General features: G+C 36.8%; 2 protein-coding genes across 2 annotated transcripts; both read left to right on the top strand.

The window, feature by feature from the left end:
* The first annotated feature begins 296 nt into the window (after nucleotides 1-296).
* LOC113325892 (endoplasmic reticulum-Golgi intermediate compartment protein 3-like) lies at nucleotides 297-6,588 on the top strand. The gene is made up of 13 exons (XM_026573760.1): nucleotides 297-513; nucleotides 606-679; nucleotides 766-849; nucleotides 950-1,030; nucleotides 1,424-1,504; nucleotides 1,622-1,714; nucleotides 2,792-2,971; nucleotides 3,079-3,146; nucleotides 3,234-3,285; nucleotides 5,017-5,070; nucleotides 5,166-5,258; nucleotides 5,849-5,915; nucleotides 6,042-6,588. Exons 1-13 carry the CDS (start codon nucleotides 372-374, stop codon nucleotides 6,131-6,133), a joined length of 1,161 nt encoding a protein of 386 aa, XP_026429545.1. The 5' UTR covers nucleotides 297-371; the 3' UTR covers nucleotides 6,134-6,588.
* Nucleotides 6,589-9,322: 2,734 nt separating this feature from the next.
* Nucleotides 9,323-11,118, top strand: LOC113325894 (ethylene-responsive transcription factor RAP2-4-like). Its single transcript, XM_026573761.1, has one exon. The coding sequence runs from the start codon at nucleotides 9,619-9,621 to the stop codon at nucleotides 10,834-10,836; it is 1,218 nt and encodes a 405-aa protein (XP_026429546.1). The 5' UTR covers nucleotides 9,323-9,618; the 3' UTR covers nucleotides 10,837-11,118.
* The last annotated feature ends 16,430 nt before the right edge of the window (nucleotides 11,119-27,548 follow it).

Raw genomic sequence — 27,548 nt, 5'->3', positions numbered from 1 at the left:
GAGATAAGGGCTGGCTACATTTTCCCTTTGGACGACCTTTTTTGTTTTATTGTTGGCCCCTAAATCCTTTTGAGTGGCCCCTAAAAACGCCAGGATATTTTTCTACAAGGGATATATTTTTCATTCAAAAAAAATATTTAGTCCTCTAGTCGATTCCGGTAGAAGGTAGTAGATACGTGCCCGGTGCCCCCATCAGAAAAAACAGTCTCCCTACAGCTTTTGCACCCTATATCAGATCCCAAGACTTTCGTTGGACCCCACTTCAAAAGCGACGGATCCAGGAATCTCTTGGACTTCCGGAAGTCCTAAGACTCCTAACATCTGAAACTGAGGAGAGACAGGATCTATTGGGGATCGGTACTTCGGCTGCCATGAACAATATCTTCGCGAAATTGAGAAATTTAGATGCGTATCCAAAGATCAATGAAGATTTCTACAGTAGAACACTTTCCGGTGGTGTTATTACAGTTATTTCATCTATCTTAATGATATTGCTTTTCATTTCTGAACTCAGTAAGTCTTTCAAAATTACTCAATTCAGATCTCAAATTACTCTAATTCCGTCTGTTTCAGTTCCAATTATCTTATCAGAATTGAGTTTGCAGGATTATATATCAATTCAATGACTCATACGGAACTTGTTGTAGACACATCTAGAGGAGAAACTCTTCGTATCAATGTAATTTAATCCCTAAAAATGTTCAATTCTGTTGTTTTTTTACTGTTTCTGTTGGCAGTTGATGTATAAATTCTTTATAAGTGCAGTTTGATGTCACTTTTCCAGCCCTTCCGTGTTCGATTCTCAGTCTTGATGCGATGGATATTAGCGGGGAACAACATCTTGATGTGGTATGTTCTGAATTATTTCAACTTTGTCTTTATTAGCGTGTGTAGTCAGGAATTGGGTTTGGAGATAGTAGGTTGATGTTTATTTTCATTTTGTTTGCAGAAACATGATGTAATCAAGAATAGGATAGATGCCAATGGAAATATAATTGAGACGAAGAAGGATGGCGTTGGTGTACATAAGGTTAGTGATGCAATATGGTATTTCTTTGGTTATGTTAGTAGGTTGATGTTTATTTTTTATATGACTTTGAATTACTCAATCCACTGTATACTTGGAAGTTGTGCTCTAGATATTACAAGTTGCAACTTCTTCAAATTAGACCTAATGTGTCAAGAGCCAACACTGGTTTGCACTTATACTACTAGTAGTGGTTTGCTTGCAGTGATTTTCATAGAAATGTTGTGTATCTTAATAGCATCTCAGTCATTGTCCATTTATTTATGCGCGCCCTACCATGATGGTACAGTATGCTTCTACTGTTTTATTGCTGCTCTCATCTACTTACTAGATAAATGTTGGCAGATTACAATTGCGATTAACTTCTTTAGTTTACTTTACTTTTCCATTCTACAGATGGAAAAGCCGTTGCAGAAACATGGTGGCAGGCTTGAACACAATGAGACATATTGTGGTTCATGTTATGGCGCAGAAACAGTGCGTAGTTCTCACTTTTTAAAGTTTCTAGCTTAATTACATAAGCAAGTGTAGTTTTACGAGTTCCATGTATTGAATTAATGCATATTCCAAAACATTCTTTTCCTCTGTTTGTAGACGGACGCAGATTGTTGTAACTCGTGTGAAGAAGTTCGTGAAGCATATAGGAAGAAAGGTTGGGGGATGTCAAATCCAGATGAGATTGACCAGGTTTGTATTTTTGATCTGTATATATCTTGTAGTGGAAATCTGTTTCTTTATAGTTTTTCAGGAGAGAATGATTATGCTGTATCAGTCTGCAGTAGATCTATGATGTTTAGCTATTATTAAGTAGTAACTTTAGTGGGTGGCAACTATATATGCAGAATGGCGACATACATGTTATAAAGTGGTAAAACTGAAACACCTATATTGTTCTTCATATTATGCATGATGTGGTACCTTAGTTTGAAGATTATGAAAAGGTAAAGTATGATAACAACGAGGTGTAATCTCTGAGTAAAAAGGAAAACTAGTATCATGTTTATAACAATTGAATAAGTATAGTGATGTGGTACCTTAGTTTAGTGCCTTCTAGTGAAAAGGCAAACTAGAAGGCACTAAACTTAAGTTCCTAGTTTTGTATGACAATCGAATAAGTTCGTGACATTCCGTATCACTTATATCATCTGGATTTATGTATGGGATTGCAATTTGCATCATTATTCATAGAAACACACTCTCTGAGGATGGGTTCAGGAGGGCTCAACTGTCTACCATCTGTAGAGTGTATAAGTGGTATTCGTACATAAGTTCCTACTTTTATATCCCAATTGAAAAAGTTCCTGATATTCCACGACCTTACTTTAGATCATCTTGATATATATATGGGATCACGATTTGCATGAGTGTTCGAAGAAACACAATCTTTGAGGATGAGTTGAGAACTGAACTGTCTACCATCTATAGCGTATAGGTAGCATTCGTACGTAACTTCCCAGATCTATGTTACAATTGAAAAAGTTCCTGACGTTCCACGGCCTTACATTTAATCATCTGGTTTGTATGTGATGTCATTTTGCATGATTGTTTGTAGAAACACACTCTCTAAGGATGAGTTGAGGGATCATCTGTCTACCCTCTGTAGAGTGTTCCTAGTCTTATATCACAATGGAAAAAGTTCCTGACATTCCACGACCTTACTTTTAATCATCTGATCTGGATTTGTGTATGACTGTTCATAGAAACACACTCTCTGAGAATGAGTTTGACGGTTCAACTGTCTAACATCGCCATGTGGCATTGTAGTGCAAAAGAGAAGGTTTCCTCCAAAAGATTAAAGATGAAGAAGGCGAAGGATGCAATATTTATGGATTCTTAGAGGTGAATAAGGTGGCTGGAAATTTTCATTTTGCGCCTGGTAAGAGTTTCCAGCAGTCAAATGTTCATGTACACGATGTGACGGCTTTTCAGAAGGATTCCTTTAATGTAAGATATTGGTTTCGTGTTATTAGTAGTGTACCTGAAAAATAAAATGAAAAAGTTGGCATTCTGTTATTGTAGTAACAGCGCCATTTTCTTTTTGACGATTCCAGATAAGTCACAAAATCAATAAATTATCTTTTGGAGAATCTTTCCCTGGTGTTGTGAATCCGCTTGATCGGTAAATTCCTTTAAACCTCCATTCCATTATATCATTTCATCTTCTTAATTGTTTCATGTCAAAATACACTTTCTGTTGATACTTCAGGGTACAGTGGACGCAAAAGACTCCTACTGGGATGTTTCAATATTTTGTCAAGGTTTGCTTTCTCATAGATCGCCTTCATTGTTTTCAATTATTTTTTTATTTTTTCTGAAGTAGGAGATATATTGAAAAAGAACAAAATTGTACAAGGTGCTCTGTCAAGTGATCAAAATGAGCAGAAGTTGTGGGACTTCGATCACAGAGTCTTCAAATGAAAACTAGAAACTAGGGTGGTTGCCAAAAAAAAAGGCTATCCGAGTTGAACAGTCAATCACTAAAAGGATCTGAAATTTCAGGATGATAGACCTTTAACCAAGAAAGCACCAGAGCTTTAATGTTATAAACCAACTGATGCGCTGTTTGATACCAACCAAGACTCTGTTGTTCCTTTCTTTTCTCAATTGCCAGAGATTAGTATGTAATAATACTTTCAATTAACAGCACCTATACCTTTGAGCCGAACCTTAGGCCAGACATTCACCAATTGAGCTAGAGTATCAGGCACGACTGTCACAACCGGTGATCCTAGGAATTAGCTCATTCTACACTTCATTAGTTCATTGACATAACAACACTACAAAAATAAATGGTTGACAGACTCAGCATCAGTTATTTCATAACTCTCAAAGACCTGATGTTATAATACCTCTCTTAGCAATATTGGCAAACAAAAAATCAGGTTTTTGTAGGAATATGAGAGTACAAGATAAAATTTCTTGGAAAGGGTGGAGTGGGTTCAATTACGGCTTTATCTCTTAACAGCCATAGATAACAATCTTTAACTGTGAAGCCTTTTGTGGGCCGGTCTCCCAAAGTTTGCAGGTTTGAGAAGATGGTTCGGTCCAAGTTATCGTGAGTTTCACTTGCACTCGGTATTCTTCCAAAATAGATGTTGCAGTTGAGCTGAACGTCAAAAACAATATGTTTTTGGACCGAACCATCTCTATTTACTGTTAGTTTAGCAAGTGAAGGGAAGAAAATAGCCAGGCTAAGATCACCACACCAGGCATCATACCAAAACGAGAAGCCACCACCATTTCCAATTAGTAAATCACAACTTTTATAGCACATTCCAGATAACTTGGAGACCCCTATCCAGCAGTTAGAACCGTGAGTCATATCAATTGCTGAGCTAGAATTCGAGTGTGGTTAAGGTAGACCTTAGAAATTATAACTTGCGCCAACAGATTATCTTTCTCTCTTTTGTAAAACGTCACAGCCGCTTTGATGAGAGAGCAAGAGTCAACAAGTATAAGTTCTTTATATCCAATCCTCCATGATTAAAGGGTTTGAGCAATTGTGACAATGCATCCCATTAGAACCATGAGCCTTGTTTCATAAAAAGTTTCTCATCTTCATCTCCAGCTCTTGTGATGTGCTTTTTGGTGCTTGTAACAAGGAAAGATATTAGATTGGTAAGCCCGAGAGAACTGACTTCACTAGGGGTCAGTTTACCCCCTTCAGATAACAGCCTTTGCTTCCATGTAGTGAGTCTTCTATCTAATCTCTCTAGGACAGGTCCCAACCATTGCTTTTATTTATGTTGTGCCTTGAGTTTGTTTAGAAAGGAATCTGAATGTTCTTTCAGTAAATTTGATTGGTATGTATGTGGTTAATGAAATTGCTGATCCTGACGCGCTTCAGGTGGTGGGTGTTTAACATAAAGTCTTGGCCCTTTACTATCATCAAATCCCTAAATTAGTGATACTGTCTGTAGGGGAAGAGATATAGGTATACACCGCTGGCCTGGCCTGGTTTTTACTTGTTTATACTGTCTACTTTGCAGGTTGTTCCTACGGTTTACACAGACATAAACAATCACACTATCCAATCAAATCAGGTGTGGGATCTTGTTTAAGTTTTGTATCAAATTGTTCTGTTCTTGGTTTTATTATTTCATCAATAGCTTATTCTGTCAAACATGGAATTCTGCAGTTTTCTGTAACAGAGCATTTCAGACACGCAATAGTTGGTCAACCTCATTCAGTACCGGGTGTATTCTTCTTTTACGACTTATCTCCAATCAAGGTAAGCAATACATGGGCAACTACATAGATTATTTTGAAAGAAAGAAACAAATCACAATAATAAATAAAAAATATAGGACACTCGTTCCAGAACCTATTGGTCTTCCAGAATTCTAAAAAGTGTATTTATCTGTTTATAGAGAAAATAGGATGATAATAAGAAATTCTTTACTTCAAAGGTTTGATCCCACACTGCATAGTGCTTCTCAAAAAAGTCCTGATGTTGTGATACTCATGAGCAATCAGTCCATCAGACTGACCAAATGATGTCATACTTGTCTATTTTTTCCGTGGTGGATCTGTAGATGCATTATTAAGCTGTTAATCAGGGGCATGTAAAGTGTCTCACTTTGGACAAGAATGCTACCTCAAACCTAGTTTGCAGTGGTTCAAGGTTGAGAAAAGCAGTCTATTATTCTTCTTATCGAGAAAACATGATTATACTGTTGAGATTCTTTAGCAGAAAAGGGCTTTGAGCCCACAATGCATGCTTGTTGGAAACTATATAGCAGGTTGAATATCTATGTTGCTAGTGATTTTCATTTTTTTTCTATATGCATATCTTTTGATGTGCACAGTTGGGCATTGCAGGTTACTTTCACGGAGCAACATGTGTCATTCTTACATTTTCTAACAAATATTTGTGCAATAGTTGGAGGTAATCTGAGTTTCTGATTTGTATTTCTTGTTTCAGTTCTTGTCTTTGAACTTTCTTCTATTTACCTGTTGCTTTTTGATCCGAGTGAAATCTTTTTTCTCTTTTCTCCCATTGTTTCATCTTCAGGTATGTTCACAGTTTCTGGTATATTAGATTCGTTCATATATCATGGTCAGAAAGTGATAAGAAAGAAAATGGAAATAGGAAAGTTTAGTTAGTATGTCCAAGCAGCACAACATTGTCATTGCTCCTTTACTCAATTTTCGAGTCGATGAATTCCGGTTCATGTTGAGGTGTGGACCATTTGGTAAACCAACTTGAAAGACCGCAAATTCTCATGATAGCTTACCAGGCAGCAGTTGCTCACAGCTAAATGTTAATTGTTCGCGAAATTGGTACATTTTGTCAGTAGTTGTCACGCCCCCTTCTGTTTTTCGGTTTTCTAGCCCAGCTCATACCATTAACGAGGTCTTATACTAAGTTAGAGATCAGTTATGTTCACAACTTATGTCAGTTCAAAGGTTATACGGATTTTTGTGTGTAACTTATCAGTTATGTGGGTCGTTGATCTTCCAAGCAGCACTATTGATTGATGTAAAGAGAGAATCGATAAGGTTGATGTGGCGCTGACATGTTTCTGACGCAGAGTTGTTTGTTTTTGTCTTACATTCCACGTCATAAAGGTCATCAAATACGCGTCATTGACGAAGTGTGGGTCTTACTAAAACGAGATCCCCACCTATGTAGTCGATTTCGGTCATTTCGGCCGAAATTTCGGCGAAATTCCGGATTTCGGTCCAAGAAGACACGATTTTGTTAATTTCGGTCGGACGAAATCTTTGCGAAAATTTCGGCCGGAAACGCGTTTTTCGGTCGGAATTGATTTGTCTTGGTCGGATTTTTTTTTTCTTTTTAAATTGAGTGGACTAATATCACGTACAAAAATTAAAAAGATTAATTCACTCACTAGTATTATTGCTTGTTGCGGTGTTTGAATTTCTTGAGCTAAAATTATTATTTGGTGTTGATGATGAGGAAGGTGAGCAACCAGATTTACTAATACTATATTTCTTTTAAGTGATTATCGATACGAGGATATAAAATATGAAACCGAGATTTTACCGAGATTTTAAAACGGAATTTCTCCGAGACAAAGTTGTACCAGTATCTCGGTGTCGACAGAGACAATCCGAAATCCGAAATTGACTATCTTGATCCCCACTTAGTCTCCGGGTTTAGTTAGGTAACCTAGATTTTTCTGTTCCCAACTTCCATTATGCACTGTCCAGTGACCAATGCTAACATCAAAGAGTAACTTCTTGCTCACTCTGTTTTACGGGACAACCATCTTTTGGAAGCAAAAAATATGAAAAGTTAGTTTGGATACGCTATCTCAGAATGATTTCGAGAGACAGAAAAGTTAATTTTTTATGAAGTTAAAAACATTTTGTTTCTGATTTCTGCTTCCGGTGCGCAAGCAAGGTAAGAAATCCAGATTTAAGAAATTTAAGAATCTGAATTCTGAAATTCATAGTGTAGATCAAAAATCTTCAAATGAGCTTGACAGGGGAAAAAGAAAGTTGGGAGAATTATTCAACAATAATCCTTCAACTTGAAGAAGTTGCTAGATTATGGATGATCCAAATAGTTGAATATACCATTTGTTATTTCCTGAAGATCATCTGCTTAGCATTTGCACATTGGAAGTTGTTCATGTGACCCTATAGATATGTTCAAAACTCTAGAGTGCCTAGGAAACAAGAACGCTGGCAAGAGTGTTTATTGCTACAAGAAGCAGTCGTTTTATCAATGTGCATGTCTGGTGTGAACTTTACTCTAAAGGGAAACTACATTTTGAAGAATGGGATTACTTATTGCAGAATGAAATTTGGTGTTAGAATAGTCCTAATTAGGATTGAACTATGGGAAATTGGCTCTTGGATGAAGTAAAAAAATTGTGTGGAAACTTGTAATGTTGGCTTCTCAGTTTGACTAATACATATGTATATGCACGGATAATACCTAACTTGTAGCTCCAATATTGCACGTGCTTTACTGGTCCATAGACTCCGTACTTACAAATACGATACAAAGAATTTACCGATTAAAATCCTTCACAAAGCCGTATCAAGAATATTGTGATCGGTAAAGAATTTGGTGTTGGCGCATTTTAAACTTAGATCACTGATATCATCAGATAATGACTTTGTTGCAGTGACACCGATTACTATTTCTATATCTTAAGCATATATGATATCTAAAATATATCTAGACGCATCACACTAAACTAATGAAAATATCTAAGATATTTCATTTCTCGGTTAAATTATAATATCACGAAAATTAGTTAATCAATTTAAATTCCTTATTCAACCACTTTTAACTGTCAAGTTGTGTGAAATTTGATTCTTGTGAATAGGGCTGCACAAGACCCGCCCACGATACCCAAACCCACCCGTACCCGCTAAATCCGTGGGTTTTTAATTCATACCCGCCCGTTGTGGGTGCGGGGCTGGTTATGAAAAAAAAAAAACCGCTGTCTGTGGGTGCGAGGTTGGTTTAAGCTAATACCCGCCCATACCCGCCCAAAAAACCCGCAGATTATATACCATTAGATAAAACTAATCCTAATCGTCCATTATGAAACCCTAATACTAGTAGATAGGATAACTGATAACCCTCATTCACTTTCTACACTCTTATCTCTGTTCGGCCTCTCCTCTTCTTCCTCCTCAGTTCTCCTTCTTCACCTACAAACGACAATTACCAGAAATCGACAACAACAACTTCGAATCTTCACCAGAAATCGACAACAATCGAAAAATCAACAGATTCAACACTTAATATTCATCTGTGAACTTCCTAGATATGAATATTTTGGGGGTTTTGTTTTTTTTTTCTCACTTAATCAAGGAGAATAGAAGTTACTCTAAATACTTGAATATAAAGCGGGTTTAAACCCGTTTAAACCCATACCCGCCCAACCCGTAGCGGGCGGGTAACAAAACCCGCCCGCTGTTTGTGGGTGCGGGGTTGGTTATGAAAAAAAAAACCCGCAGTCTGTGGGTGCGAGGTTGGTTTTAGCTTATACCCGCCCATACCCGCCCATGTGCAGCCCTACTTGTGAAACAACGGCTTCTAACAACAACATGGGCCCCCAATTTCCCCGAGCGTGCTCTAAGAAAAATACAAACCGGATTCAAACCGTGTGAATCGCCCACAATACTGTCAACGAATATGATGCCGCCACGTATCTCCTTACCTACATCTGTCGTTGGGGCCCATGGACACCTGTCCGTTACGGGACACGCGTTTACATGTTATTTGCGAAAATGAAAGTAAACCGGGAAAGCAAGTTTTTGTAATTAAGATTCAGCTCATATATAAAGCCCCAAACATTTGCTGATTCAACTCAAAAATTGAAAAATTGAAAAATCTTAGATTGTGATAATCTCACACTTAGATTGTGATAATCTTCACTCTTTTGAATTAGCAATTGATTTTCTTAATCTCCCCCCCTCCCTTAAGATCCCCTCTTCTCTGTCTCCCCCTTTCTGTCTTTGATTTTCTGTGTTTTCAAGTCTTAATTTCTCAGTCAGTGGATTCATTATTTTCTATCCATTGAAACTGTTTTTTTTTTCCTTCCATTTTTTGAGTCTTTTATTTTGAATTTTTTCCTTAATTTTTTTTCTTTTGATTAGTAATGGCAGAAGCTACAAATTTTTATGGTAGCAGTGATGATAATAGTAGTAATGGAGGTGTATATAGTGGTACAGATCCATTTAGAGGAGAATTAATGCAAGCACTTGAACCTTTTATTCCCAGTGCTTCATTAACACATCCTGATCTTCCTTCTTCTTCATTTTCATTTTCTTCTTCTTCACTTTCTTCTTCATTTTCTTCATCTCCTTTCACTCTATCTTCTTCACAATCACAGCCTGATTTTTGTTCACCATCTACAGATACCCAAATGTTTTCTCAAGGGTATTCTGGTAATTATTCTGATCAATTATCTGGTGCTGGTGTTTCTTCTTCTTCTCCCTTTAATCATCTTAATTTGGCTCAGATTCAACAAATTCAGAACCAAATGTATCTTCAACAACAACAGAATTCATACATGAATATGATTTCACAACAACAACAACAACATTTCAGGACAACAGCCCAGAATTCATACATATGTCCAAAATCAATTCCAATGAAGGCAATGGGTTTGCCAACAACAGCAAAACCCACAAAGCTGTACAGGGGAGTTAGACAGAGACATTGGGGAAAATGGGTTGCAGAGATTAGACTACCCAGGAACAGAACAAGGCTTTGGTTAGGTACTTTTGATACTGCTGAGGAAGCTGCTATGGCTTATGATAAAGCTGCTTACAAGCTTAGAGGTGATTTTGCAAGACTCAATTTCCCACATCTCAAGCATCAATTATCTAGTGCTGGTGCTGGGAAATTTGGGGATCAACAAAATAAACCTACTTCAACTGTTGATGCAAAGCTTGAAGCTATTTGTCAGAGTTTGGCTATTAATAACTCTGCCTCTCAGAAACAAGGGAAAATTTCCAAGCCTGCTAGAGTTTCTAGTAAGAAGACTAAGAAGATCATGGTCACTGAAGCTGCTGCTGTTGATTCAAGTCAATCAGTGGTTACTGAGATGGATTCATCATCAAATTGTGAAATGGGTTCTTTATTTACAGATGTTTACAAGGTGAAAAATGAAACACTATCACCACCACCATTAATGGTGTCTGAAAGTAGTAGTGATGGTAATTGTTCTTCACCTGAATCTGGTGTTGAAGTCCCTGATTTCGCAGAACAAGCATGGAATGATGATTTGTCTTCATCAGCAAATTTCATGTTGAGGAAATATCCTTCTTATGAGATTGATTGGGATGCTGTGGATGCCATCCTTCCTATGTGAAGCTTCATCTTTCTTTCATTTCTTTAAGGGTTTTAAGTTCAGTTTAGTAGTATCTTTCTCTAATTTAACTACTGCAGATGTAATTTTTTAAAGCATTTGCAGGGTTCAGTGAGTTAGATTTCAGGTTAATTAGTATAATGTTTAATTTTCTGTCACACTCTGGTCTGCAAGTTATTTTTTTTATTTGCATGATCAGAGATAGAAGAATCTATTAATCAATGTAAAATGCTGTAATTTGAAGGCATTAATTGAATATTAAGTAGCAGTACATTTTTCTTAATGGAATCTCTTAATAAGTTTGTGTTCCTGAACTTGAGGCATGTGATTGATTCATTGACTAACCTAGGGACAACAATTCTAAAACCACCTTTAAATACTGTGTGCTAAAACAAATTCATACTCTTCTTACTAATCGCAGTCAGGCTGGTTCCTAGGGCATGGCAAAGTCCCATGTTTGCCACTTTTGCACCAGTTATGGGCACGGTAAAGTGACAAATAAGCCCGACTAAGTGGAAAATTGGTCTAGTTTCTACTGAGCGGTCGAAACTTAATCAGGCCAGGTCTACTTTCTACCGAGCGGTCGAGATTCGGTCGCTCCGTAAAAACTAGACCGTCTACTAGATTTAATCTCACAACCATAAATTCATCAAGTTTCATTTCAACTTACACCTTCTTCCTATTTTCCTAGGTTTTCCAATTTCTCAAAATATGAACATGGCTCAGTTCATAGAAGAGCAACATGCTGTCGAAAAGCTAAGAGCGGTAAACCGAGTCAATGTGCAAAATGAAATAAGAAGACCAAGAGTTAAGGTGCAAAATCATTATAGAGCACATCAGTGCAATTTTAGTACTGCAGAAGATGAATGCATTATGTTTTGTTTACTAATCATCTCATTGTTGCTGGCGCACTCCAATCCATGTCTCTTGGAGACGCTTATTTCTGAAATTTGAAGAAGAAACAGTGAACATCAACAGTCGTGATGTGATGTTGTTGAGTGCTTGGTTCTCCATAATTTCTAAGAATGTTAAAAATAATATTGCTATGATAAGGAAAGCGGCTCGAAACATGAGGAGCGGTGAAACCCTGCTGGAAATTGAACAAAGGTGTCGTGCAGAGTGGCTCCGTGACAATAGAAAGAAGTTACAATATGGAAGTTGTTATGAAATCTTAAAAGTGTTTCCCAAATTTGATCTAATTTATATGTTTTAATTTTAATTGTTAACTTAAGTAGAAAACTTTAAAAGAAGATATTTATTTATCAAACAAAAATGCAATCATATTAAACCACGATTTAATAAAAGTGCGAGTATATTAAAAGGAATTAACATCTATCAAACTAACGATCTCCAAACATATACTTCCCTATGCCTGTTTGATCCTCCGAAAACTCACCAGCTTGAGTCTGAGATGGTGGTTGAGTAGCATCAAGCGATTCATAACCTTGATATGGTACGGGAGATGGCTGAATTGGAATAGCAGGTACTTGAAATGGGTGAAATGCTAAATTGGTTGTTGGGGTATAAATTGCATATTGCCTAAATGTATTCATATTTACGCCACCACCAAGAACAAGTACAAGACCTTGGGGCATGAAACCAGCAGGAGACGAGAATCAAATATCCGTCATCCCCATGTCTCCTCCTCCTGCACTAAATTCAGAGTAGATTGACGACTTGTACGACCTCGACGACTTCCACGACTTCTTATACGACTACTACACGGGAAAATGTCATCACGACCTGAACCATTTGATAACTTGTTCCTACCGGAGTCTCGGGCATTTCATAAGTCAAATTCTCCTTCTGCATCTGCACCTCTCTCAATTGAAAATTCGGGAATTCATCGATAAAAAACGTTAAAGTGTTCAATTGGTCCTGTTACTCTTCTGGTGATGCCATCACACCTTAAGATGGATACCTCTGTTGCATACATTCAGTACTAAGTGGAACAGTAACAATATCTTCAACGGGTGATAAAGTCTGGACTTCCCAAGATATTTGAGGCATATTTGAAGAACCCATTTCACTGCTAGGATATGTATATGCTTCGTCTGTTGGTAGCGGAGGTTGGGATGGAAAATCTGTAGGTGGAAAATTGACAAATTGCTGGAAAATTAACATTACCTAAATTTTGTGGACGAACAAAAATATTTAGCTTGCATACCTTTTGGTACCAATTATAGTAATCAAAGTCACCATCTGGGGTTTGGATCAAATCTTCAGCTTCTTCCGGAGCTTGTCTATTATTTATCAACGTGATCCAATCATTATGTGAAATTATTGAAGTTGGAAACGGGTTGATTGCTTTTACCGTTCTGCCTTGTAGCTGAAACATATGTCTTTCTCCTAGTACCAAATACCATGACTAGTAATAGGACCATAAAACACAACTCGCTTGAGGCTTAACTGTAGCATGCTTTGTGCTATTTGTTCATGGTACTCGTCAATAGAAGTATACAACATTAACTTAATGTTGATACTAGTTCTGCACATTTGTTGCATCCTCTAAACAACAGTTACATTTTGAGCATTATTTATTTGACCAACCCAATTATCAACTTTGTACTTGTACACGGCTGGAAAAATTATTCGGGTTTTGTGAAGATCAGGTTCGCAGACCCTGAAGTAAGAATACCACCAATACTGAAAAATAACATTGACCAACATTGTTCTCTTAGTACATTGACCACCAGTTTAACAATTAACTCGATAATGAATCAAATAATAAAATATGACCCAAAATCCATTCAAGCTATCTTTATCCCTACATGAGCATTCACCGAGACTTAAGTGTAGTTGCAGGAAATCCTACAATACACCCCTCGTATGATTTTATCGTTGATCAGCCTATTTTTAGGTTTACACTCTTAATTTTATTGATTAATTTCTGAATATTCTTACAAGGAAAATAAAGAAATCAAGAATGATCTCTGCTCTCAACTTTCTCTCTCCTATTTACTTATCTCTCACTCAAAAAAGATCTCCCTTTCCTTTACAACTCGAATGACTATTTATAAGGGAAATACATAGTGGATGACAGCTAATCTGTCCTTTATTTTCGGATATGGTTTGCGACATTCTCGCAACCTTACAAATGTTGACTTCGCGAGATTATCACAACTTTCTCATGATCCTTGCTGATGTCGTTTCTAAAATTGTTCTGCGACGCTTTTGTGCAATACCATTGTTAACTTCGCTGAGACATAACTGTTGCGAGATTCTGATCCTACATCTTGCCTCTTCTCATATCTTCTCTGCAAAGTAGAGAATGATGTGAGAAATGCCGCAACCGCTTATTTTCTCATATTCTGCATTTATCACACGTATTCTTTCTTCCATTTATTTCTCGACACGTCTTTTGTAACCGCTACTTTTCAACCGCTCACATCTCTTCGCCTTAATGGTATTTATTTCTTCGAGAAGTAAATTTTCTTTATATACTCTTCTCCCTCTCTCTTTCCACTTTTCTTTTTACTTTCTCTTCTATTTTTATTCTCACATCTCTGCAACTCTGTCATTCTTCTGCAAATTCTGCTGCTGTAATTTTTTCTTCCTTCAGTTCTTTTACTTTACATACATTCCCATACCCTTTATTCAATCATGGCTCCAAGTGGTCATAGATATGAGAAGAATCTTCAAGATGTCCAAAAAGATCTTATTAATAAAGGTCTTACACTCTCCCCCATTCCTGATGTGAATGCCAAATCAATTCTTTCTGTCAAGCTTTTCTCCAATCAAAATTGTGATGATCAATCAATCATAATTTCGCTAGGTCAAATTCTCGCAGGTCTCCCTCTTCCTCTTTATAACCCAGACATTCCTTTATTTTATGAAATTCTCGCTCATCCGGGATTTTCGCGAGCCATTTTCCAACTAAGTGGGGATTGCATCCGTCTAATGCTAGAGTTCGCTAATCGTGCTGGTAGAGGATCTCTTTACTCCAGAACTTAGGGATCCAAAATTCGCAACCTAAATAGTTGCTGAGAAGTATACAGTGGCGAATTTCTTTGAAAACTACGAACTTATCTCCATGAAGAAAGAGAATACTCGCTGGGGTATTCGATTAAGAAGAAAAGATAACATTGATGAACCAAAATTCTTATGCAAGATATTGACTGGCATTCTGGTAAAAAACAACTCCTCGCCAATCCAAAGATGACAAATGGTGCGTGTTTCCTTTAATGCTAAAGGGTCCTTACATTGCTGGATCAAACGTTCTTCCTGCGAATCTCGCTGCATATCAACCTTGGGTTTTCTCCTGGCCCGAAAAGGAGAAGAGGTATACTTCTCCCTTTAACTCATTTTATACTTCTTTATTGATTTTTACTATTATGTTCGCTAACTCTTGCGATATTCCGCAGATCCAAAAACTAAAAGATAGTTATAACAGGACTGGGAAATCTAGTACTCTGTTAGCTCTTCGCTATACAGATGAGGTAAGAAATTTTCTCTTATGACTTTAAATAGTACTGTATTCCATGCTCCATTTCTTACTTCTATCTGTGTGCGAAGATTATTGCTGAAGTAGAAGAATCTGCTGATGCTGCGAAGATTGGTGATAAAGGTAAAGGTGCTCTTCGCAGAGAAAAATCAACTGGTCCTCCTCCAAAGAAAAGAAAAGTCGTTCTCTTCTCCTTCAAATGTTCTTCCTAACGAAATTCTGAAAGTGACAAGGTGATGAGGATAATGATGATCTGCTGAACTGAAATTCTCCACCGAATCTTCTATGGCTAAGCTTTCTGGCCTCTTTTCTGATTCTCTACAAGGAATGGGAGATAGCCATTCGCAAATACCTGCAATCTCTCGCTACCCTTTGTGATGTCCCTTTACTAGATGGTGATAGCTCTCTTCGCGGAGTTTCTAGATCAGTGACTCCCGACTTCTTGCATTCTCTCAATAGTTTGGTATACTTTATCTTTTTACTTCTTCATTGTTATAACTCAAATCTCTTTCTATATTAATATTTTTTATTTCTTTTCGCAGGATGGAAAAGCTTCTTTTGCGGTTGCCTCAGATCTAGAGAGAAGACGCGAAATCTTGAAAAGAAGAATCTTCAATTTCGCAAAAGAATGAAGAATTGGAAGTTGAAGTTAAAGGTCTTCGCGAGAAAATAGACAATTAGAAATTGATTCTTCCTCTTATAAGAACAAAATTTCTAGTCTTCAACAAGCTAATAATCAGCTTTACGGTATTACTTTTCTCTTTTCTCTTTATTCATCCTGTTGTTTTATCTTATTTAAATGATCCTTTTTGCAGACATTTATGGTCTTTCTGATGAAGCTACCCTTCTTCGTTCATTTCCTAATGCCTTGGATAATGATACCCTTCTTGAACGTCTTAACAATTCCTTAAATAGCTTTTCTAATGATAGAATTTCATCTCTTTCTCTAAATGAACTTAGATCACAATTTCGCCTCTTAGAAATTGATCATAGATCCAGTTTAGGCTTAGCAACAGATTTAACGTCTCCTTATTGATTCCAAAGAGAAAACCAATGAGTTGAGAACCAAATTAGCGGTCTCATAGATGATAAGATCGTATCTCTGATCAAGGTGCCAAGGCTGGCGAAATTCCAAGAGGCTCTCCTTGAAGTTCAACTTGAGCGAGATGAAGCTAACCGCAAGAATATTGAACTCTGCGAAAGGGAAAATCAAATTCGTTCTCGTCTTCTCATAAGTAGTGAGGAGAATTTGTCTGGGCTGCGAAAATTTTAGATGATGCTAGAAAAGATTTAGGCGTAAATGTTAGTCTCCAAGTTGAACATACACCTTGATTAGAGACATGATTTCTGACAGAGAAGGTTGCTAATTGCTCTTCTTTACTAATCTTTTGCTTCTTATAGATTTTCATCAAGTTAATAATTGGTTGTCTTTTGTTCGCAGATTCTGAAAATAATATCGTGAAAAGATTGAAGAACTTGAAGCTGAAAAGGAGGAACTCGCAAAGAATCTTTCTTCTCGCAACGACAAGTATTCTAGATTGAAGAATCAAATCAAAATCACCATTGAAATTTTAAGAATGATGCTACATTTTCGCAATCAAACCATCCAGATGGTTTGTGATGATCATAATATCCCACATTCTGATTACCCTTGTCTTTTAGAAGAAATCCCACAGAATACTCCCATTTGATTATCTCTGATAGTGAAGCTGACGATGAAGAATCTGATAGTGATGGAAGTTCTGATGGTGATGAGATTCTGACGCAGATGAAGAAGGAAATAAGTCTGATGAAGATAATGAAGGATTAACCAAGAAATAGTCTTTATTTCTTCTTTGATTCTTTGTACACTTGTATATTATTTCTTCTTTCTGTATATTTGTGTTTCTTTCATTTTGCCTGCGTAAATTAAAACAATTCTTCTTTGCAATACAGTTAATCAATATAATCATTAATTCTTGAATTTTTGAGTAAATCTCTCATATGGAGACAAATAACATTTTCTAATTTCATACATTCCCATACTTGCCTCTGTTATTTGAATCCAAATGAGAGATTTCATAAACTTTTCTTATTGTATAATTTCGCAAGCTTGCGAAGTGATTTTGTTTCTTTTCAAAATCTCATTCCTGTGTGGTCTTATTTTGCCTTCCTAATTAAAGGTCTTATTATGCCACCTCTTGTCATTGCGACAAAATCGCAGGACGTCCTTGCACTTTCATGCAATAACCCATTGATCTTGCCTTAACTTTTTCTTCTGTATTATGGCCTCTTCAGGAATTGCGACAATATGACAGGCCTAAATATTCTTGCGAAAATAAAGCCCCATGACATTGCCGTCTTGCGATGAAATCGCAGGACGTCTTCGCACTTTCATGCGAAAACCCATTGATCTCATCTTATCTTTTTCTTTTGTATTATTGCCTCTTCAGGATGTTGCACAAATATGACAAGCCTTAATATCCTTGCGAATAATAAGCCTCATGACATTTGCGTCTTAAGACACTTATCAGCTCCCTAATGGAGGGTGCCGCCCTTATCTTCCCCCTGGTTGCCCCTTCAAGGAGGCGTACTTCTACCATACAAGGTTAGCTCCTCCCATCCAGTCTTAACAACAACCATTGTTTTCGCAGCCTCTTATCCCTTTTACCTATAGGGCTTATGGTTACGAGACTGCACCCTAAGTGGGGTTTTCTTCGGGCCGAGTGCAGTATAAGCCAAGACTTGTCAAGAATGGCAAGGACGCTTCAAACGCCCTGCACTCTTGACTCAACCGTGTACCTCGGCGCCTTGATCAGATCTGCACTCCTTGGGAGAGTCCTTATTACCTTAGTCGCCCAACCTAAGTCATATGCTTAAGTTGAGAATCCAAGGTGCCCTCCCGGATGGGCTTTATTGACCCCAAATCTCCATGACTCAGGTTCCGGTGGCGGTGTAGCCTTTCCCTGAGTCATGTAACAGGTACCCCCTAATATGACGTACTTTAGGTCTTACATTTGCCTCTTGCGAAATTTTATTCGCGAACTAGGGTGTACGCCATAAAGGTTCGCCTCTTTCTCTTTTGTCATTCTTTTCTGATTATTTTCTGTAAAATTCATTATCTCTGCGAGAGTCTCGCAATTCATAATATTGTATCTGAATTTCGCAATCTCAATTTTGTTGTTCAATCAAATGTATTTTTGAGAATTTTACTTATTGCGAGATTATCGCAACAACTTAATCATTCATACATTTCTTGCTTTTATTACTTTTGCCCTCCTCTGCTTCTTTATGATTTTCTGCTACTGCTTCCTTGGTAATGGTATGTTCATCCTTTTTACCTGAGCTAGCATTGATTTTGTAACATCTCTTCTCCTTTCTTTTCGATTGTATCCACCATCAACTTCTCACTTCTTTGTACATCCTTGATTTTGTGTCGCCAGTTTTCCTTCTTGTTTGCTCTTCCTTCGCAAGATTCTATCTCAGTTTCGTAACATTTCTTTCCTTCAACCCAATCTCCCTTTATGATTCCTACACCATTGGGGTGAGGGAATTTGATGCATTGATGGAAAGTTGAAGCTACACCAGAATCCCATGTAGCCAAGGTCGACCAATTAATGCATTGTAGGGTGATTCTACATCAACAACACAGAATGAGATTTCTGAAGATATTCCCTTCAATGGAATTTGCATAGTAACCTCCCCTTTAGGCTTGTTGCAGTACCATTAAAACCATATATCTTATATGTTGATGGTATAAGATCATCATCTCTTCCACCCATGGTTTTATAAGTATGATAAAATAAGATGTTCACAGAGCTTCCAGTATCGACTAGGATTCTATTGATTGCCCATGAATCTTCAGCTTCATCATCCTCATCTTCTTTGGTTTTGGATTAATTCTAATTTTATTACCAATGGATTGTCATGCATCTCTTCTCCTTCGGGAACTTCTTCTGCGGTAAAGAAATTATCTGTTTCTGCCATTCCTCTAGTTGCGAAATTTTCGCAATATTCATAATTTCTTTCCATTATTATCTCTTGCGAACACTCGACTTAAAACATTATCATGAAATCTTCAATTGTCTTATATGAATGTACGATAGAGTGACAGAATAGATTTTTTGCTTTTGCACCACTTCTATGAAGAATGTTTCTTTCTTTTTCATGTATTCACTTTGTGATGTTCTGGTGGTGGTGGTAATGGTTGAGTTGTGGATGCCCTACCAGAAAGTCGTTTATTTCCTTGATCAATCATTCTCAAAATAATCCCCTTTATATTTCTGCAATCGTTTGTGGTATGCCCATGAAAATGATGATAAGAACAAAATTCATGACTTCTGTGATTTGGAGGTGGTTCCGTTACCATGTTCCACGGTGTTGGTATATTTTCCATCAAGATTATAGATTCCCATATCTTCTCCACACTTGCATTTAGAGGTGGCATCTTGATTTATTTCCATACTACATTATGACCTCCTTGTCCTCTATTAAAGTTTGGTCTTTGACCTCCATAAGTTTCTTGCGGTTGATCGAGTCTTTGAATCTTTTTATTTCCTCCACGACTGTAGAAATTTCTTTCTCTTTCATACTCTTCTTGATCTCGAATTCCCATAGCTACCAACTTCTGCTGATTGTTACCTGTCACCTTTTCTTGTTGTACTTGCGAAGTATTCCCCACTGTATTTATTAGCTTGGGTAATAAGCTTGCATTCGCTGCTTGTGAGATGGTATTCGCAAATGGATATGATTCCATTTCATTTTGTCTTTCCTCCAAAGCAATGTATTCTTCTTGAAGTTCTCGCAATTCAGTCATTGTAATTGTATTCTTGACTCTGAAAATTTGGACATACAACAGGTTTGTTGCAAACATAGCATTGATAAATGATAATATGAGATATCTCTCATCTACACGGCCAGCCATTTCGCTAGACATGGTTATCCATCTTTTAGTCAAGTGTTTCAAACTTTCACCAATCCTTTGTTTTTATCCAAACACATCTTTTATACCAGGTCATGAGGAGTTATTACTTATATATGCTCCCAAGAATGTGGTCTTCAAATGATTGAAGGAGGTTATTGTGTTCTTTGGTATACCTTCAAACCATTTTAACGCCTCTCCTGTTAAGCTGGATGCGAAATATTTGCACAATACCGCATCATGATTTTCCCATTGTAACATGCACCTCACATAAGCTTTAATGTGTTGAATTGCACAAGTTGTTCCATCGAAATTGCTGGTTAATGCGGGCAAATTGCATTTCGGTGGTATTCCTCCTAATTGTACTTCTCTGGTAAATGGAGTTTTCGCAGCTTCTTCTATTACTTCATCCAATTGTCTTCTACCTACTTCTCCTCTGTTATTTAGCATTCCTCTCATTTCTTCTAATTCTTTCAAGATTTGTTGATTTACTCATGAATCTTGACCCATTGGTCTCTTTAGTTTTGCTTCTCTTCTTTTGCGTTCACGTTTATCTTCTCTTGCGAAATTTTGTATCTCTTCTTCATTATACTCATCTCGTCTTCTTCTGCGATTCTCTTCCTCATCCCTATCTTGAATTCGCAAGTGATGATGTCGTTCATTTTCCCCTCCATAATTTTGTTCATTTCTTATCAACTCAATTCGCGGTCTTTCAGCCATTCTCTTCACTCTATCATACTCCTCATTAAGATTATCATTATTCCAGTTTTGTATACGCCTTCTTTCTCGGTTGTCATGATTGTTCTGGCGAATTGTCTCCTGAAGCTCTTGCTCTTCCATTTCCGCTCTCAACTTTTCACGTTCGTAGATTAAACGTGCTTGTTTTGTCTTGTTAAATTTGCACGCTCTTCCGTAGATTAAACGTGCTTGTTCAGCATTATGTCTTTCAATTTGTTCTTCAATTGTCTGTTGATTTCTCTGATTTTCTCTCACATGTAAAATTCTTCTTCCCTCCTCTTGATTTCCTTGGCCATCTTGGTTACTTTGTCTCTGAATTTGCCCGTTCTCTTGATTTCCTATAATTTGCCTATCATCAAAATTTTCATTTTGTGGAATGTAACGATCATCAATTCTTTCTCTATTTTCGCGATATTCTTCATTAGGATTTGACATTTATTCCTAAATATTGTTTCCAACATTGATTGTAGGTGAATTTTTCCTCATTTCTCTTCTAGTTGATCTGGAATATGATTTTGTAATACTTCTCGATCTTCTATTCTGCAATCTGATATTCTCCATCCTTAATTCGTGATTTTGTCTTGTTAAATTTGCACGCTCTTCCGCCTCAGCTCTTCTTTCCTCATGTATTCTTCGTCTCAATGTTTCTAACGCTCTAATTTCTTCATCTCCATGAATTATTCCTTCATCTGCTTCTTGATTTCTCTCTTCCTGTCTGTAATTTCTATTTTGTTGCTCTTCTTCTATTTCTTCTGCTGAATTTGATCGCCAAGTGTGTACGCTCACTCTGTCATAATCTATATTCCTCTCTTGAATTAGTGTTTGTTGAATTGGTGATTGAATCATATTTTCTCTATTATTTCTCCTTCTAGTAGATTCTCCCATTTAACTTCTTTCTCTTCCAGCAATTCTTTTGCTTCTTCAAATAGTAGTTGGTTGTTCGGATGTATTTCTTCTTCTAGCCATTTCTTTAATGCTAACAGTGTTTCAAGAAATTATGAAAAATTCTTAATCAACTACTTTAAATTTTCACAAATCTCAATGTTAATCTTCGATTTTTTCTAGAATAGTCTTCAATCTTCAATCGTCCCTGTTTCTAGCGCCATTATGTAGTTACAGGAAATCCTACAATACACCCCTCGTATGATTTTATCGTTGATCAGCCTATTTTTAGGTTTACACTCTTAATTTTATTGATTAATTTCTGAATATTCCTACAAGGGAAATAAAGAAATCAAGAATGATCTCTGCTCTCAACTTTCTCTCTCCTATTTACTTATCTCTCACTCAAAAAAGATCTCCCTTTCCTTTACAACTCGAATGACTATTTATAAGGGAAATACATAGTGGATGACAGCTAATATGTCCTTTATTTTCGGATATGGTTTGCGACATTCTCGCAACCTTACAAATGTTGACTTCGCAAGCTTTCTAATTTTCACGAGACTATCACACCTTTCTCACGATCCTTGATGATGTCGTTTCTAAAATTGTTCTGCGACGCTTTTGTGCAATACCATTGTTAACTTCGCTGAGACATAACTGTTGCGAGATTCTGATCCTACATTAAATATAGCTCAGCTAAAATTGTAGACCCCCAATCATAATTTGGCGTTTTAGTTAAATCTTCTAAAAAGTCGAGAAAACCAATTAATGCCACTGAGCTAGTATTGGGGAACATAACTTGGCATAACACCCATAACACAAAAATACGTTCAAGCTCGGGATAATCTTCAACTCTGACTATGTTCTTAGAAGAATAACGCTTCAAAAACTCCTTCAACCCAGACACTTTTAATCCATATGAGTGTAGTTGTTTGGATTCTGGCTTTCCTTCAGTATCATTTGAGTACAAGGGAAGTGGTTGTTTCCATCTTCCTTCTGATGTCCACTTTAATTGGTTAAATTATACTAAATCACCCTCATACTTTATTCCCATCAATATATACAAATCTAACGGTGTAAACCCTAAAAATAACTCATAAAATTAAAGTATGTATACAAAACTAAAATTTGAATCAAACTAAAAATATGAATCTCTAAAAATTAAATTATTGCGACACTCGAAATCCTTGAAAAAGAACGTATTTGTAGTGTTCCACCAACGTTCTATTATAACTCGCACAAATTGAGTCATATGGTTTTTGCCTTTCATGAAATATAAACGCCGCCAAAAATATTTTCGCAAGGACTATTAAACATCTTCTGGGAGGAGCCTAAACACTTTAATAATCTCAGACCACCCACCTCTTAATTTACGTAAATTAACTGGCTCGGGATGGTTAGATATATGCGTAAGTAATACACCAAGTCCAACTAGTTTCCTAACATTTGCAAACTTTTTTCTTTATCCTGGACACAGACGACATTACTATCTGCGGTAGATGTTCCTTTGTCTTTTTTGTTTTTTTTCTTTGTCTATTTGTTTTAGAACTCATTTTTAAAGAAATTAAGAAAAAAATCGCTCTGTTTTGTTCTCTAGAGAAGGGAATAAGAAATTTGTTTGAATGAAAACTGAAGAGAATGGTGATATTTATACATAGTAGAGCACCAACCACATGAGGTTGAGTCTAGATCGTTGCCGGTGCAAACTCGACCGGGCGATCGAGTAAATCGCTAGCTACCGAGTCTCGACAGCTAGAGGTGTAATCTTGATCGCCCGATAAAGACTCGATCACTTAATTCTTTTCCCATAGTGGCACGGGCAGTTTGTCAGGCTAGCTGGCATGGCATATGGGTGGGTTAGCCACCCCACCCCACCCCCACCCCCATAGGAACCAGCCTCATAAGTCATATCTTTATGTTTTCACGGAGTAATTGGTTTCTGTTGGTTTGTGATCCTCAATTTTTTTGTAAATGGACTTTTGCCAAAAACAACATGACATTTCTAGTTTTTTTTTATATAGGGAAAATCATTCACTCAAACAACACTTTTACAAGGGAATCCTAGTTGCCGAGATTAGTTTCAATTTCAACAAAAATAGTAAGTTTTTGTGAGTAACTAGAACATACGGATAAAAAAGATCAACACTTTTACAAGGGCAGCCTAGTTGCTGAGATTAGTTTCAATTTCAACAAGAATGACAAGTTTTTGTGATTTGTGAGTAATTAACTGGAGCATATGGATAAAAAAGAAACTCGAACGATTTGTAAGACTAATCAAAATAACAACTCCATAACTACAACAAAGATTCACACCAGTCAATTCAACAATTTTTCTTCTCTTTTTGTAAGGTTTAGATGGTATTATTTGGAAAGAGTAATTTATTCAAACCAATTAACAATCCTGAACAAGCGTGGAGAGTTAGGATCAATGAATGATCCATCCATATCTCAGAATTTTGCCGATATGAAAACGCACTAACTTGGCTTCAATCTTATATGCGAACCGTTTCTGGTCAAGTAACTAGGGAACTGAAAAGAACCAACAACAATAGAATCCACTAGTGATATAGTCTTGCTGCTGTTTTTTTTTATGAGAAAATAGGGGGTTAAGAGACCCCAACCAGAACCAAACAACAACAAGAAGAAAAAAGAAAAGAAAAGAAAACAAACCTACAACACAAAATCAAAGCAAAAAAAACTCAGTTTGCATTTATTGGAATTATGAAAACCGAATTTTGCCATTCATTGCATATCTTGAGAAAATTTTCGGTTTTTGGAAATTCCTTGGTGTCCAAACATCCTTGGTCTATAAATACTTAAGTTCGCATTTCTAGCAAACTATCCTAAGAGCCAGGCAAACTTCATTATTTGTTTTTTCTGGTGGAACCGTCTATTCAGAGAGGAAAGTATCCTAATTAGGTGAAATCTCTTACGACCGCTCATTTAAAGACTTTTGTGGGATCAAGAAGCTCTACGAGTACCATTGGTGGGAAACTAGATAATTGCAGTGTTATTAGTTTTCGATTGATTTGATTGACTAACGGTTGTTGAAACTTTGATTTCACCTAGTTTGTTTATTCTTGAGAATCTTCTCTTCTGATATAAGACTCACTCAAACTAGATCGAAGTATCGACGTAATATTTAGAACTTTTGTTAGATCTAAAGACATCTGGTGATAATCCGTTGTTAACAGACTCCATTCTGTGCGTGATTGATCACAAGATATTCAAGTGGTGTTGTGCAGTTTGAAGATTAAAGAATATTTGAAGACGAAAAAGATTTCTTATTGATTTTCGTATCTTGTGAATTGTGTGCACAAACCTTGATCGTCTGGGATCCAACTAGAATCAAATTTATTCGATTCATTAGTTGCGTGAGATTGGCATTCCCAATATATCTCTTTGAGATTTATTTTGTTGAGTGTGAATCTATACTTGACTATTTCGGTAGTTAAAGTTGGATTGATCTAACCATACAAAGGAGTTTGTTAGATTAAACGGAAGAGCCTTTGTCAACGACTCATATATATCTTGTAACAAAGATTGATTAGAGTGGTTACCAAATAGATTTTTCTTTTGTTGTTTGGAATACGATCCAAAGGACTTGTTATTCACGTGCGTGACTCTAGAAGTCGAAAGCGCAGGGATACTGAGGGAACTAAGTAGCTAGGGGTAGTTTGCTTGGTCTCAACTATACGAAGTTGGTTTAGATTTTGTATAGCGGCTTAATTCTGAGAGTATTCAAAACTGGACTAGGTCCCGAGGGTTTTATGCATTTGCGGTTTCCTCGTTAACAAATTCTTGTTGTGTCATTTACTTTATTTCCGGAATTATATTTGTTTATATAATTTAAGTAAATGCAGTTGTATGTTAACTAGGCACTTGATATTGATCATATAAGGTTCCGGTTACATCGTACCTATTATCAAGTGAATACTTTGTTGTAGTATTGTCTCGATTTCATATTTATCGACGATCACAAAAATTGTATTGGTTTTCTCCACTTGACTTTGATATTCTCACATTGTTAGACCAGTTCGTACTAACCCTATTTCAAGTGGACACCGTGTTGAAATATTCCTCGAGTGATTGTTGCTCCAAGAGGTTTATACACGGTAGAGATTGAATAGGTTGTGATTAAACAAAAAGATTGTGGTGTATTTGGGTATCCTCGTATTTTCAGAAGTATATTTACTAAAGTATTGGTTTGGCGGTCTACGGCATAGGAGGTGTAGCAATACGCCCAATACGAGAAATAAAATAGTTACCCATCATTCATGTGTAAATTACTTCCTCCATTGCCTTGGTTACGCGAGAATTAGCTCATCATTTTGTAATATCTCTCAAAATATTGATTCATTGCTCAAAATGTTTAAAAATGATGAAAATGAGAAAAAATGATGAAAATTAGAAATTTGCGACGCTTATATTCGTTGCAAACTGTACTGTTACAAAGAACGATAAACGATATATATCGCTGTCATTATCTGTCTGTCGTTGAGAAATCGTTATAGAATATATGACAACTTTTTTACGACTGTCTTTGGAAGCACTTTGTTCTTGGTGTTCTTCACAACATCATCAAAAAAAATTCTACAACTCTCGATTCTTCGTCTTTCACTCTCACCCAACTCTCTGTAATCTTCTCTTCAATTCCCTAGCACCTTATATAACATCACATGCACAATAACTCCCTCATAACTCCGAATATTCTCAAAAATCATCCCATGCAGGCACGCGAAATAATTTCCAAAATTAACTCCTTCACGCATCTTCTTGCATCCAACACTCTCCAAACAGATCAAAACACGTTCTGGAAACGTTATAGACTCGTGCCATACACCGAAAATAGTAAAGAAATCTCGGGTTTTTCTCGTGTTCTCTGTTTTCTCTAGTGTCGATTATCCATCCAAACTTGATCGATTCCAATAACCCTACCACGCACGTTAAGCCCAACCAAGCCTGCCCAATGAATTCCAACGATTTAATCTCGCTAAAACACCTCCAAATCTTAATCCATAAATCTGCAATCTCCTGAAATATTTTCCCGCCAATTTTTGATTTGAACAGACGAAGAAGGGTGCCCTTTATCCTCCTCTGTGGTCCCTTTAGCACATTCATGGGTGTGTAAATAGTAAATTTCCAGGGTGCCCTTTTTAATTATTTCGAGTGCCTTTAACACAATTCTGGGGGTGCCTTTAACACTTTTTTGGGGTGTCTTTAGTAATTTTCTCCGGAGTTCAAATGTCACTTTTAGATCCAATTTTTCCTCATGTGTTTATTTCTCCAAAAACACCTATATACACATAAAAACACCATAATAAGTACAAAATGAGTACTAACAAAATAAAGAAATAAGATCATATCAGACACAAAAATATTTCTATCAACCATCTCGAAATCAACAAAATGCAAGCAACAATAACAGTAGCTCCAGCACCGTCTCAATGTCAAAAACAAAGGGAAGCTCCGGTCTTTCCAGACTTCTCATTTCCCATGGAAATGTGATGGAACTATTAGAGATTTGTTAATCACTTCAAAAAAGGCTGCAACGATTTGAAGCGAATATTTAGAGAAAACATAGATTCAAGAGAACTGCACTTGGGATGAAGGTTATTTCAGGCATACGTGGGATTCTCTACTTCCCAAAGGAGCAACGCAAAGACATTTCCATAGTTCTCAACCATGTTATGTCAGGAACACTATTATCTTTTCCAAACGAAAATGGAAAACATACACCCTAAACCC

Source organism: Papaver somniferum, unplaced genomic scaffold (genome assembly GCF_003573695.1).
Source record: "Papaver somniferum cultivar HN1 unplaced genomic scaffold, ASM357369v1 unplaced-scaffold_0, whole genome shotgun sequence".
Classification (NCBI taxonomy): Eukaryota; Viridiplantae; Streptophyta; class Magnoliopsida; order Ranunculales; family Papaveraceae; genus Papaver; species Papaver somniferum.
Note: the sequence above shows the minus strand (reverse complement) of the source record. Positions and strands in the feature narration are given on the sequence as shown.

Coding starts and splice junctions, on each gene's coding strand:
- LOC113325892 (XM_026573760.1), top strand. CDS start 372: ATGAACAATATCTTCGCGAAATTGAGAAATTTAGATGCGTATCCAAAG. Junction 3,147..3,233: donor GTTGTGAATCCGCTTGATCG/GTAAATTCCTTT, acceptor TTGATACTTCAG/GGTACAGTGGACGCAAAAGA. Junction 5,071..5,165: donor ACACTATCCAATCAAATCAG/GTGTGGGATCTT, acceptor GGAATTCTGCAG/TTTTCTGTAACAGAGCATTT.
- LOC113325894 (XM_026573761.1), top strand. CDS start 9,619: ATGGCAGAAGCTACAAATTTTTATGGTAGCAGTGATGATAATAGTAGT.